At 46.1% G+C, this 15,034-nt stretch overlaps 1 protein-coding gene across 1 annotated transcript in view; it reads right to left on the reverse strand.

Annotated features, from left to right (window-relative positions):
- LOC147733247 (uncharacterized) overlaps nt 1-15,034 on the reverse strand; it is a 531,395-nt gene that overhangs the window by 113,798 nt on the left and 402,563 nt on the right. Inside the window, exons 6-7 of the mRNA XM_086957810.1 lie at nt 4,828-4,913; nt 3,071-3,110 (exon numbers count right to left, since the gene is read on the reverse strand). Coding sequence (XP_086813936.1) covers nt 3,071-3,110; nt 4,828-4,913 — 126 coding nt within the window. The remainder of the gene's footprint in view (nt 1-3,070; nt 3,111-4,827; nt 4,914-15,034) is intronic.

The following is a 15,034-nucleotide window of genomic DNA, read 5'->3' on the forward strand; positions in this document are numbered from 1 at the left end:
GTATTTTTTTCCTCCACCCTCGATCCCTGGTTAATGCCATGATTGCAATAGCAATAGTTTAACATATCTGAAAACCTGTGCTTCCGTCAATAGCATGCTGAGTTACTGCAAGTGTCTGGGAATGCACCCTGCATTCAGACAACTTGCTCCAAATTCTCGCCCTTCACATTTATGCTCACCCTGCACTCACAGCGATCACAATTCCCTCATACTGACCCTCATGCACTCACACCCTGCACTCAGTGATCACTCTGCTCTCACAATGCACTTGCTCGGTTTTCCCTGTACCTCAACCTGCAGCCACACAAGCACACTACCCACCCTGCACTCATGTGACACTTCACTCACCTGTCCCCCTCACTACTCAATCTGCAATCTCACTTAAACAAGCCCATCACTAACCATGCATTCATTAGTCCCACTCTGCACTAACATGCACACCCAAATTCATATGGTCACCTCACTCACCCTGCAGTCACTCCACTTACCCTAGTCTCACACTGTCGCATACCTCACTGTGCACTCACATGAGTACTCCTGCCACCCTCACAACACAGAGGGTTAAGGTGCCTGCTACAAAGAAGGTGTACCATGCACATCAAAGAACTGAGGGGCATATGTTCAAGGAAGTTGCGGAGTGAGGCGTTAGCAGTCATGGGTTAAGGCCTCTCTCTTGCCACTTCAGAAACGGAAGGCTGCACCATATTTACAATAATATGGTGCAGCCTTGCGTTTCCCCTGCGCTGGCGATACACTTAGCAGTGTAGCGCCAATGCAGACACCATTACACCATAGTGCAAGGGTGTCTGGGTGCAGGGAAAATACTGTTTATGTACAGGAGGGGGACCTTCCTTTACATAAACAATCTTTAAATGCCATTTATCTCACTTCCATGTGTGCTGCTTAATGCAGCACACACAGAAATCAAACAGTTGATTTTTTTAAAGATTACAAATACAAGGCATTTTGCTTTTTCCATGTGTGCTGCACAAGGCAGCACACATGGATGAAGCTAAAATGAGGAGAAATAATGCATTTCTCCTAGTTTCGCCAGCTTAAGACCAGGTTTTCCCTGTTCTTAATTTTAACGCTGCCTCACTTTTACGCTGCCCTTGTACATAGGGCGCAACATCAAAATCACAGCCTGTTGCAGTGGAACGCCCACCGCAACACCCACTGCCCACCCTTTCATGCTAAGCATAGCATGAAAGGGGGCCATATTTACAAGGCCGCGTTAAGCCAAGTTAAATGGCTTAACTCTGCCTTGTAAATACGGCAATGCCCCTATCGCCACCACAACGTCATAAAAAGTGACGGCGTGGTGTCTATAGGGGCTTGTACATATGACCCTGAGTATGATGAAACTGTGAGTAGCACTATAAAAAAAATTATATGTTTGCCAGAAAGGAGCTATAGAGAGATGAGGTGCATTGTTGATGAGTAATAGTGAGGGAAGTCATGGAGTAGGAGGAAACACTCATTGTTTTGAACATTATTTGCCGGATATGGCCCGGGATATGCGGGTAGCGGTCGATTATGTAGTGTACCAGATTCCAGAAATTTCTGTCAGATGGTGGGGGGGGCCGACGTTTAAAAAAAATTCAGCTGGGTGGGCTCAACCATCAAAAGTTTGAAGAACTCTGCCCTGGGGTATCAGACGGTGTCCTGCCATTAGCCACCCTTACGCCAAATTCCAAAGTGAGGGCATTTAGTTGGATAGCCACCTGGGTCCATCGCTTTATGGGGGTATGGTCAAAGGAGGTACGCCCCAACGATTGTCTTCCTCCTCTATCCCAACTAAATCCTCTGTACTAAGGGGCTCGAAAGTAGTATTAAAATTACCTACTACTAAATATCTGTCAGAAAGGTAATTTAAGCAGTTTCAGCTTATGAAGTTATATAAGAATATTTTAACTTCATGGCTACGAACACAAATCATGCAGCTATTGGCATGTATAAGTATTACACAATCTCAAGTTGTTCCAATAAACATTATGCTTGTTAGAGGAACATAATGCAACTGTATATATGAAGATATCTTATTTCATCCCATGATGTACATGAAAACAGTCCAATACAGTATTGTGCCATTTGAGGTTGTGTGAAGATTTCATGTACTCACAGTGTTGCAATTGCTGATGCGGAAAGTAGTTTGTCATGCTGAAAGTGCGGGATCAAAGGCATTTGCTGTGGTATCATGCCCTGAGTTTTCAGGATGTATCTCAAGCGGTGTGTCTTAGGAGGGGTATACACCCGTTACAACGCATCTTTTACTCCGCACTACCATTACAACGCGACTTTTACTCCGCATACCATTACAACGCATTGTGCTGGGGGGCGCTCTAGGATAGGGAATAAGTATAATTTACTATCCAACACCTTCCCTAGGGTCCATGGGGACTGGAGTTAGAATAGTAAATTATACTTACCACTATCCAGCACCCCAAAGCGCTATGCGTTGTAATGGTATGCGTTGTAAATACCGCGTTGTAACGGTATGCGGAGTAAAAGTATGCGGAGTAACATGGTACATCCCTTTGGAGGTGGACATGCTGAAGATGAAGAGGCTTAGAGGAGGGGGTAGGGCTCTTCTGTGGACACACCGTTCAGAGAGGGGACTGATCATCAGTGGATTTGTGGCATCTCTGTCAGTGGAAGAATGATAATGAGCGAGCTGTGGGACAGAGGATGAGGTCGCGTGAAATGGGCCTGTGACTAAACTTGTCAAATGACCAACAAAGATGAGTTTAGTGTAAGGACAGTGAACAACTGTTCCATCACTCAAGCAGTGCCATGTCTGTCTCTGTCGCTTGCCGAGAACCAGCCCAATCAGACGAGGACAGCGATGGGAAATGGAGCCAGAGAATGAAGACTCTTCCTGTGCCTAGAGGTAAGCAGGGATTCAGACTGTATTGTAGAGCTCTTGTGTACATTTTTCGAGGACCACTTTATGTTGGGGATGAACTCTATCTAAAAATGATAGCTCAGATTCACAAGGGGCAGGACTCTAAAAGTCTTCACTTATTTTATTTGGTCAGTAAACTAAATGCAACTGGAATAATGTTCTTACCTTTTCTTCTGCAGCGCTGCGGGAAGGCAGTTCCTGCTCACTGAAATGAAAAAAGAAAATTGAAATGAATGCACAATCATAACAGTTGATACACTAGGTGCCTCATCTTTCTCACGTAACAATCTTTCCCATCATGTATCTTTATTTATTTATGTAGAGTTCTATATAGCACTAGCTTTACAAGTTGTGAGCATAGGTTAATTCGAGATATTGTTTCCATCTTGCGCGTCTGGAGTGCCTCACCAAGCGGACATCATTAATGTTTACATGTGTGCTCTGGGTACAAACTGATTCAGGTCCACTCCAGTCTCACAGTCCTTAGAGTACAACATAACTATAACCTAACCTATATCATGTTGTATGCTTATTGCAGCCTTGAAAAAGCCCGGGCCTGAGCACCATTAGGGGGAGAAACTTGGGCTTGACCTCATAATTTGCTGTCAACATGAAACAATGACTGGAACAAGCAAAAGAAAGAAATTAAAAGAAACATCCTTCTACTGACAATAGTGGGCCTGATTTAGATGTTGGTGGATGGGTTACTCCATCACAACGGTGACGGATATCTTGTCCGCCGAAATATAAATCCCTTAATATCCTATGGGAGTTATATTTCGACGGACGGGATATCCATCACCATCGTGCCGGAGTAATCCGTCCACCGAAATCTAAATCCGGCCCAGTATCTTTATGTGCTTATACGAATGCAAACAACTAGCAGATTTCCTATGGACATACTGTATGTGATTATAGATGTGTTTAATTGTTACCATCCATGTGGGCAAGGGGACTTATCTACACTATGAAACGTAAGATCATAACCCTAATAACCAGTGTGAAGAGGCCTGTAGCTCCAGGGGTCCCTGCTCCTCTTCACATATTAAGCTACTCCCGGAGCTATTGTAAGGATCAGGCTCAACTCCTCATTTTACAATATTCTGCTGCAGGGGAGGGCTTGGGTTGGGATTACCGACTCCATACATGAAATAATGCAGCTGCAGAGGTTCAGCCATGTTGTCATGTCATGATGTCAGCCATGTCATGGAACATATAATTTGTGTATACATTTTACATGTTTCAGCACTGTTTGGCTTTCGGAACATTCCTTCAAGAAATTCTGGCCCTTGTCTGTCTGGGGTAGTGTCCCAGTTTGTTGACAGGTTGAGGGACACTTGGAAACACTTTAAGTCAATGTGCGGCAGCTGTTCTGGACTCACGGTTACCAGATTCCAAGGGGCTTCACGAGTCATTTGACAGCAATACATTGGCAGAAAGTAAGAAGGGAACAGAAAATGTTAATCCTTGCTCGATTCATCCTGGGTCACCTGCATCAGTGAATCAGCAATTATCTATCAGAAGACCTGCAAACATCCCTAGCCGTGAACAGGTTTACCAGCATCCTGGCCAACAGGATGGACGTAGCGAGTGGACAGGCTGGGCCCCTGAAGACAGCATAGGGCACAAGGAGGGGACAGGTTGGTTATCACAAGGGGAGAGGATGGTCATTGTGAAGATATGAGGGAAGACACTCCTCTAGATGCGAAGCCAAAGGCCACCAGAAAAGGCCCAAAACAGGGTTGTGATGTGGAAATGAGCGGTTCTTGGCTCAAGTTTATGGACATCACCGAAAATGTTGATTAGCCCTTTAAATGCCACACCAAGAAGAACAGACAGGCTGAAGAGAGAAACACATGCTTATGAAACAGTTAATGAAAGATGTTCATTCTTGACACCATGATTTAAAAACTTGAACTTACTGTAGAAAGCCATACCGGTCAGTGACCTTATACAAATTAAAGTCGGCGTCTTCCCATGGATCAATCTGAGCTCCTTCGTGCCTGCCCTGCAAAGAGAGAGAGACGTGAAAGGGTTAGAAGTACATATGGACTGTGCTCATACACCTGCACCGGCAAGGAAGAACCCCTCTTACTGCAGAATCTTGGGGTGATGGCCCTTCTTACCTTAGGATACATACAAAACGACATATTCCCTGCTAGAGTTCCTGCCTTTGGGTTATCTGTTAATATCTCAGCGGAGTCTCACCACAAACATGATGCACGACAAGGACCGGCCGAGGGCATGAAGTGAGATGCACCTGCTCCTCTGATCCGTTTTGTCTTATGTATTAACAACAACGACCGCAACACCAGCACCCTGCTCGACAACCTCACCAACCTGGGACTCAAGCAACTGGTGTCCACCCCCACCCACCTCGCCGGACACACACTCGACGCTGTCTTCTCATCCAGCAAGGACATCAACTTCAGCCACACCACAGAGCTTCAATGGACGGACCACAGCTGCGTCCACTTCACCTTCAAGAAAACAACGACCCACCACCACCAGCAACAGACCGCCCGCAGAAGCTGGAACAAGATCACAGCAGACCAGCTCGCCACCTCCCTGAGCCAGCACCCTCCTGCCAGCTCAGCGAACCCCAGCCAGGCCGCCGACAACCTCACGAAGTGGATCAGCAACTGCGCGGACGAACTCGCCCCACTGAGGACCCCGGCCAGCAGACCCGGCAGCAAGAAAGCCCCATGGTTCACCGACGAACTCAAGAGCTCCAAGAAGAACTGCCGAGCCCTCGAGAAAGTCTGGAGAAGGGAACCGACACCGGACAACAGGACCTCCTTCAAACTTGCCACCCGGAAACACCACCAGCTGATCCGCGCCGCCAAGAAAACAGCATTCAAGGACCGGTTGGACAACAACGCACACAACTGCAAGGAACTCTTCAACATCGTCAAAGAGCTTTCCAACCCCAGCGCAGGAAACAACGACATCACCCCATCGCAAGACCTCTGCAACTCCCTGGCTTCATACTTCCACAACAAGATCGCGGACATACACAACAGCTTCAACAACCAACCAACGCACACCATGACCGAACAACCACCCCCCACCACCACCCTCCACGCCTGGACCCCGATCAGCACCGAAGACACCATCCGCACGATGAACTCCATCCACTCCGGATCACCGACCGACCCCTGCCCTCACCACGTCTTCAACAAAGCCGACGCTGTCATCGCACCCCACCTGCGAGACATCATCAACACATCCCTCGACACCACCATCTTCCCCGAGAGCTGGAAACACGCCGAACTCAGCGCCCTACTCAAGAAACCAACAGCGGACCCCACCGACCTCAAGAATTACCGCCCCATCTCGCTCCTCCCGTTTCCAGCCAAAGTCATCGAGAAGACCGTCAACAAGCAGATGGCCGCTTTCCTCGAGACGAACGGATCCCTCGACCCCTCACAGTCCGGCTTCCGAGCCAACCACAGCACCGAGACCGCCCTCATCGCCGCCACCGACGACATCCGAGCCCTGATGGACAATGGAGAAACAGCGGCCCTCATCCTCCTAGACCTCTCCGCGGCATTCGACACGGTCTGCCACCGCACCCTAGTACGGCGTCTCAGCAACGTCGGAATCCAGGACAAGGCGCTGGAGTGGATCACCTCCTTCCTCGACGGGAGAACACAGAGAGTCCGCCTACCACCGTACAAGTCAGAGGCCACCGAAGTCATCTGCGGCGTCCCCCAAGGATCATCTCTGAGCCCCACCCTCTTCAACGTCTACATGAGCCCCCTCGCGGCCATCGTACGCAAACACAACCTCAGCATAATCTCCTACGCCGACGACACCCAGCTGATCCTCTCCCTGACCAACGACCCCGCCGCCGCCAGAGCCAACCTGCACGAAGGGATGAAAGAGGTAGCCGAGTGGATGACGACCAGCCGCCTGAAACTGAACTCGGACAAGACGGAGGTCCTCATCCTGGGCTCCTCTCCCTCCGCCTGGGACGACTCCTGGTGGCCTCCCGCCCTGGGCACCGCACCCAAACCGACAGACCATGCACGCAACCTGGGCTTCATCCTGGACTCCTCCCTCTCCATGACCAGGCAAGTCAACAACGTCTCCTCGGCATGCTTCAACATCCTACGCATGCTACGGAAGATCTTCTGGTGGATCCCCACCGAGACCAGGAAGACCGTCACCCAGGCCCTCGTCACCAGCCGACTGGACTACGGCAACGCCCTCTACGCCGGGACCACCGCCAAGCTCCAGAAGAGACTCCAGCGGATCCAGAACGCCTCAGCCAGACTCATCCTCGACATCCCACGAACCAGCCACATCTCCGGACATCTGCGAGACCTTCACTGGCTCCCCGTCAACAAAAGAATCACCTTCCGCCTCCTCACCCACGCACACAAAGCCCTACACGACCAAGGCCCGAGCTACCTCAACAGCCGAGTCAACTTCTACGCTCCCAAACGCCACCTCCGATCAGCCAACCACGCCCTCGCCGCCGTCCCCCGCATCCGAAGAGCGACTACAGGAGGAAGGTCCTTCTCCCACCTGGCCGCCAAGACCTGGAACTCCCTCCCGACCGACCTGCGCCTGACCCAAGACCACCTCTCCTTCAGGAAGAAGCTGAAGACCTGGCTGTTCGAGCAGTAGCGGCTCCCCCCCCCCCCAGCGCCTTGAGACCCCACGGGTATGTAGCGCGCTTTATAAGTGTCACTGATTGATTGATTGATTGATTTGTGTGAGATCTACCAGCAAGAAAGCAGCACTTAATTTGACTTCAAAGACTAGGCTTCCATCAGAAGATCGGTTTTCAGCAGAACCCTGACCTGAAGTAGTCAGACGCTGATGTGTCAGGGACATTTTTCACTTGGGTTTACTGGTGCTTAAATATCAACACCAGCCTTTATGTCCGTCTGCAAAATTGTACAGCTGTTCATCCAATTTAGAGATGAGCACACCAACAATTGTTTATTAATTCAATATACATTAAAAATGCCTAATACTTGCCACCCAAGCCATTATTATAGCTTTGGAGGCCATAAACATTCTGAATTGTCACACTTTTAGGAGTGTCAGGGTTAGTAGCTGTGTTTGTGGTGTTATCAGCCGCGGTGGAAGGGGCAATGGGTGATGCAATCTCCAGTGGCCTATTGACGAGAGCCTTGGCACTCTATAGAGAGTGCACCCCAGCTTTCAGCACAGCTACCGAGGGTTGATTGTATCACCCGGTTTTCCATCTGTGCATGCGGTGTTGTGCTGGTGGTGTAAAGTATGAATGGTTGAGTGTAAGAGATATGATTGGTGGCTTGTGAGAGGTGTGTATGTGTGTACGGGTTGTGTTGAATCAATTTATTATTTTTTTCTATGTGATCCTGAAATCATGTGCATTGAATTGTTTTAAATATTGACAGACTTTGTGCTGAAATTGAGAAATTATACATGTGTACGAAAAAAGGTATTTATGTATAAAATGTGAAATATGATAAATATAAAAAAAGGAAAAAAAGATAAAAATGAAATAAAATTGTAATAAATAGCAGCAACTTTGTATGGAGTACAATGTGTATGATGCCCCGTACCTGAGCTTAGATAAGCCGATGTCTTAAAAAATGTAGGTCTAGAGGAAACTCTACTGTTGTAGTGCTTTGTGTTTCCCCCCCCCCTTTTCCCAGACCTTTTGCAGTAATTTTCTAGGGGGGTGCCTTGATAATTCATAGCCCCATAGAAGGGTATGTCACTTACCAGTCATGAACAAGTACGAAGTCGAGGATTCAAAGACCACCTTAAATTTTGGCTTTGGCATAGCTTAATTGCACATGTTCATCAGGCCTGCCAACTCACATGGTGCCACACACGATAACGGCTCCTTTCACACTGCCACCTGGTGAGGAGCTGCTATCACAGTGTGGCAGGGAAAAAGAGCTACAAAGAGTGGATTTCCAGCTTTGCCGAGCCGATGTCCATTTAGGGGTGTGAAAACACCCTTTGACAAGGGGGGGTTTGATTGGTGGAGGGGGGAAAAGTACCTCTTAGGTGCTTCTCTGCTCGAGGCCTCGCCCCCTCCATGGCCCCACCACCTCCACATACAGTGAATTTAATATTTTAGTTGGCAGTTCTTGTACACAGAGCAGAATGCACGTCATTTGAAATTCCCCTTAGATCTCACTAATTGTGACAATTTATAACTGAAATTTAAAGGCATCATTTTGGCAGATGACAGACTCCATCCCATATCTACTATCATTTTAGGGTTCTTGGCCTGACCACTTATCCAGATAAGGTGAAAGTCTGGCCTTTTATCCAGAGTCTCACCCAAACGGGCACCTTTGCGATCTCAGCAGATGCAATACACCTCGCTTCCTGTTGAGTCAGGATGAATTAAAGCACCTAGGGTCCAAAGACACTATTTCTAACTATTCTAAGGCCGCAACATAAAATCCCGATCAAAGCACCACAATGAATTTGCAAACTATATCCTTGAAATCAAACATATATTTTTTCTAAACTGCGGCATCAAGATTTTAAGGACTGTCCATTTCTTTTGAAGGCATTATGCTCCCTTCAAAGAAAGATGTAGTAATTATATGTCTCACAGTAGTTGTGTGTCGCTTTTGAAGGAAGCCCTAACACTTGAAAGCAAATAATCAAGGCCACACTGCCCTGTTTGTCAAATCAGTAGTACTTGCATGGTACCAGAATCCCAGAACCAATTAGCTACAAAACATGACTGGAGCCAGGCAGCTTCAACCTCAGCACCAGCCATTAATCACTACACCTGACAAAAAAGTTTCTAAGGCACCTGCCCACTTTAATTTTACCAAAAATCCATACCGTAAATTCATCACAAATCCCAAGACAGCTGCAAACTCTAGTGCGAAGATAAGTCCTTTTCAATCACGATTTGACTCCCTATAACGGAGCTGTTCCATTATCTGCATCTGTACCCCGAACTTTATTATGTCTCTATTGTTGCTTATTTTACGTTGTATTGATCTATGATATTGGAAACAAATGCTTCTTTTATTTCCCTGCTCACTTTGTAAAGCGCTCTGTTACCCTATCTTGGGTCTGGTTCGGCTATAGAAAACTCTAAAAAATAAATGAATAATAAATTTGCTCTTGGAATATGGGAGACCTAGTGAGGGTCCTAGAAGAATGATCTTTCTAATTTCCTTGTTTTTTTTTGTTGCAGATTTATATAGCGCAAACTCGACCCATAGGTATTGGGACGCTTTACATTAGCACCAGTTACATTACACAAGTACATATTCTTTTTTTCTTTTTTGACACAGAGATATTGAGTGATTTGCCCAGGGTAACAGGAGTTTAGCTGACCCCGAAACTCGAACCTGGTTCCCCAGTTTTAAAGTCGGCATCTTTGGCCGTTAAGCTACATCCAGGTCCCTAACTGAATACCACATCCCTGCTTTTTGCAAACAGTCCTTAATATCCCCAAAGTCTGCAGCTAAGGGCAGACCACAAGGAGATCTCGCTACTTCTGTAGAATCCCACTTGTAGCTGTACATAACAAGGGTGTCAATAGAAGAGGTCCCTACTATCATTTTAATGTTCAATACTGAGTAATAGGGAAGTCTATAGAGTAATTCTAACAATTTTATACATTAATCTGTTTTACAAGTGCAAGCAACAACTATTAAAATAAGTTTGTAGAAACATATTATAAACAGACCAGAGAGTACAACAAATGTCATGGATTATTTTTGAAAATGTCAATCTTATCTTGGGTAGAGGCTTTCCAGGTGTATCACTGGCAATATAGGATTTGAGCACATTACACTAAATTCAGCCTCAGTGCAAAGAAAAGACCATCTTAGAAAAGACTGTCTTAGTTAGTTTCTTTTATACCATGGGGACCCTAGTTATTAGACCTGAGGCCGACTTCAGACTCTCGGATTCCCTTTACTCGCATTTATCTTCAGAGGAAAAAGGTATGAGATTACGTAGTCGCATCACCAGAGTTATTCCAGTTCATTCACAACTTTCTAACACTGTACCATACAAAAAAGCGAACATTTGACTCAACAACTCATACTTTAAAAAGCCATCATCTTCTGCCTTGAACACCAATCAGTGATTTGCTCTGGGGATGGATTTGAGCAGTTAAAATGTACCAGAAAGCCTACAAGAACATACTTAAGGCTTTCTGACTATTTGAACTCAAGAGAAACCTCAACATGTGTTTTGGGCTTGGATAGGCCATCCAATGTTAGAGGGCAGGACAATGGGAACTAGTAATTTCCTCATTATTATAGAAAGTGTTAGCAAAGGCAGTTTTCTATCAGCTTTCTGAATTCGTTGAAGCCAATCAACTTTTACATCCAGCTCAGATGGGATATCAGCCAGGACATAGCACAGACCTAAGGATTGTGTTAGTTCTTTTTTAATGAAACTTTTATTAGCATTTCCATTACATTAATATGATATATATTCAATCAGTAGCAACATAAAAAGATAAAAGCAAGAGTAAATCCAACATAAGTATTGTCCCCGGGGCACACAGGGCTGCAGTGAACCTCCAACGAAGCCCCTCTTACACAACACTCATTGTGACCCAGTAGTATTTGAACTGAGGTCTCTAACTGTCATTACACTGTGCCCACTTTGACCAAATACCGTGGTACTTTTCAGAACAACCGCTGACATTCTAAATGTCCTCCTCCACCAGGGCAGATCTGCCCATGCCTCCTTGCTATTCACTGACGGCCAAAGGGCAACGTTCCACCAATTCCGCTCAATGTCACGTTTGGAGATCAGGTAACCCAATCCAAGGAGTATGTGTGCACGACAGCCGCCCTCCAACCGACCATGATACCCAGCATGGCCACACTAGCTTCTCTTTTCGTATCCCAGTACTTCCTCCAAATATGTATGTATTCTAGTCCAGTAGGCAGCATTTATTGTGGAGCCCCATACAACATGCAAAGATATGCCCTCCTTACGACTGCGGTGAGTTTATAACGGGGTATACCCTAAGAACTCTCTGACCTGGGTCAGTTAAATAGGTACGTATACATTGGTCAGGGTCTATAGATCAATTGTAACATTAAATGTGTCAAAGAAATAATCACATTAGTTAATTATCACGATTCCATCCTTGTAGCACAAAAGTATTTTATTTTAACATTTCGTGGTATGGGTACTTAGTATCATTCAGAAAGTCCCCAAAGTTGTAAAAAACAAATTCAACATATGGAGAGTTCAATTAATTCATTGGATCAACCAACATGTTGAAGGACACAAGTCTCACTTAAATTCATATTTAGACTTTGTATGATGATTCACACATATTGTTGAATGCACGCGCCACGGAGCAACTTCCACGAAATCAAGTGATTTGTCCACGCACCAGGAAGTGTCTCACCCGTAAATATCAAACAGACTATTTGGAAAGCGATTGATGTCCCAGTTTTGTTCACCTACAGAGGAACCGAAATGTTAAAATAAAATACTTTTGTACTACTAAGGATGGAATCGTGATAATTAACTAATGTGATTATTTCTTTGGCACATTTAATGTTACAATTGATCTATAGACCCTGACCATTGTATACGTACCTCCTTATAGAATAGAATAGAAGCCATTTGTAGAGCGCCTGGTTACTCAAAACAGAGTGTCCCCGCGCTGAAAACTGCAAAGGAACCTGGAGGAGTGAGTACAGGGGAGGAAGAACAGGGCCAGGGGGGAGAGAGGGGGATCAGATGCGGGGGAAGAGGAGAGTTTTCAATTTTCCTCGGAATCTTGTTTCAGAAGGTTCCATCCGCATCTCGATGGAGAGTTCGTTCCAACCTTTGGCAGCCAAGTATCTGAACGAAGAGCCGCCCATCTTGGCTCTGGTTATTTTAGGAATTTTAAACATCATCGTACCCGAAGATCTAAGATTCCGGGTAGGGCGATGTATTGTAAGTAGACTGTGTAGATAGTCTGGGCCAGTTCCATGGGCGATGCGGTGGGCGAAGCACAGGGCCTTGAATTTAATTCGCTCCTTGATGGGGAGCCAATGGAGTCTAGTTAAGGCCATTTTCCCTGAGGCTCTACAAGGTAGCTTGAGCACAAGGCGCGCAGCGGCGTTTTGTGCACATTGGAGCTGGTGTATGTTCTTCTTGCTCAGACCCAATAACAAGGCGTTCCCATAGTCCAGATGGGGGGTGACTAGGGCATGTACAATTGTCTTTCTTGAGTCGAAGGGAAGAAGATCAAGGACCTTCCGAGGAGCCCTCAGTATGCTAAACCATCTTGCTGTGACTTTGTTCACATGAGATTTGTATGACAGGTTGGAATCCAACGTTATGCCCAAGTTCCGCATCGAGGCCACAGGGCAGGGTAGACTGCCTAGTTCCGTTGGCCACCACATGTGGGACCATGCGGAGGAGGATTTTCCCACCACCATCAGCTCAGTTTTGTCGCCATTGAGGCGAAGGCAGTTATTGTTCATCCAAACAGCCACGGAAGAGAGGCAGTTGGAGAAATTGGTGGCATCCTCCCTGTGGTCGGGTGTGAGCTTGAACATCAGCTGGGTGTCATCAGCATAGCTAACAATGCCCACCTCATAAGTCTCTACTATGCGAGCCAGGGGCTCCATATAGATATTAAATAGGGTAGGGCTCAAACTTGAGCCCTGAGGGACCTGCATTTCTCAGAGAAGACTTGAAGGGGCGGCAGTGCAGCTGAAAATTTCTGTTGGTCAGAAAAGACTCCAACCACGCAAGGGCTGGCCCCTTAACTCCCATTCCAGACAGCCGAGACAACAGCGTTGAGTGCAGCACGGTATCAAAGGCTGCACTTAGATCTAACAATATCAACGCTGCTGTCTCTCCCTCATCCGCTATGCGCCTAAGACTCTCTGTGGAGAAAAGTAGGGCTGACTCAGTAGAGTATCCGGCTCTAAACCCAGATTGAGTAGGGTGTAAGAGCGAGTGATCTTTAAGATAGCTCATGAGCTGTATGTTCACTACTTTCTCCACAATCTTGGCACAGAAAGGGAGGAGGGATATGGGGCGAAGATTCTGGAGTTGGGAGATATGGATGTTAGCCTTTTTTTTTTAAGGGGATAACTTGAGCGATTATCCAGGTATCTAATACCTTACATACCTCGAAGGACAGGGATACAATTTGGTGGATGTAGTTGATGATCGTAGACTCCATGACTCCTCTGCAGCGAGTCGGTGGGCATACGTCACTCGGGGAACCAGATTGTATGCTGTTAACAATGCTGAGTAGTTCTTGTTTCTCCGGGGTGATAAAACACATTAGATCACAGGTCCTCGTGTTGCAATTGTTAACTTCTGTCGATTCGATAGATCTGGACTCCTCTTTTGTAAAGGTGGCATGGATTTTGTCAATCTTGTTGACAAAAAAATCAGCAATGGAGTCACATATCTCCTTCGAATATGTATCCTGAGCTTCTAGTCTAGTAGGAATGGTAAATTCTCTATAGATTGAGAATAATTCTTTAGTAGGATTATCCGCTGAGGCAATTCTATTTTTGAGGTGGCAGCTTTTTTCCAATCTCACTAGTTTATGGTATTTGTGAAGTTCAGCCTTATAAAGTGTTTTGTCTTCAGGATTATAGTGCTTTCTCCAATTGCGCTCTAGCGTTTTACATCTGGTTTTGGCTAGTTTTAATTTTTCAGAGAACCATGGCGCAGTTTTTGACTGCCTGACAGGAGGCTTAGATGTCCAGGGGGCTATCTTATCTAGGGCATTGGACAGCCAGTTTTCATAGTTTTCATAGGCCTCTTGGAGGGAATTACTTCGCAGGGGAGGGTTTTCTAGGAAAGCAAGTCTAAAGGTTTCATGATCAAATTTCTTCCAGTTTCTATGTTTAAGAAAAGGGGGTTTAAAGGTATTGTTATTTATGAGAGTATTGTGTATTAGAAATGGAATAACAAAGTGATCGGACCAGATGATTTTTACCGGAGGAAAGGTAGTGATGCCTTCCCAGTTGGCGAAGATGGAGTCTAGGAGATGGCCATGTTGGTGGGATGGAGCAGTCGATTGAAGGCTCAGTCCCAACGATGCCAATGCCATGGCCATCTCTTGAGCATCTTTGCACTCCCTATCCTCAAAATGAAGATTTAATTCCCCTAGGATTATGAACTTTTTATAGCGTAGCGCTGGTTGCG

The sequence above is a fragment of the Lissotriton vulgaris genome, chromosome 2_1, assembly GCF_964263255.1.
Source record: "Lissotriton vulgaris chromosome 2_1, aLisVul1.2, whole genome shotgun sequence".
Classification (NCBI taxonomy): domain Eukaryota; kingdom Metazoa; phylum Chordata; class Amphibia; order Caudata; family Salamandridae; genus Lissotriton; species Lissotriton vulgaris.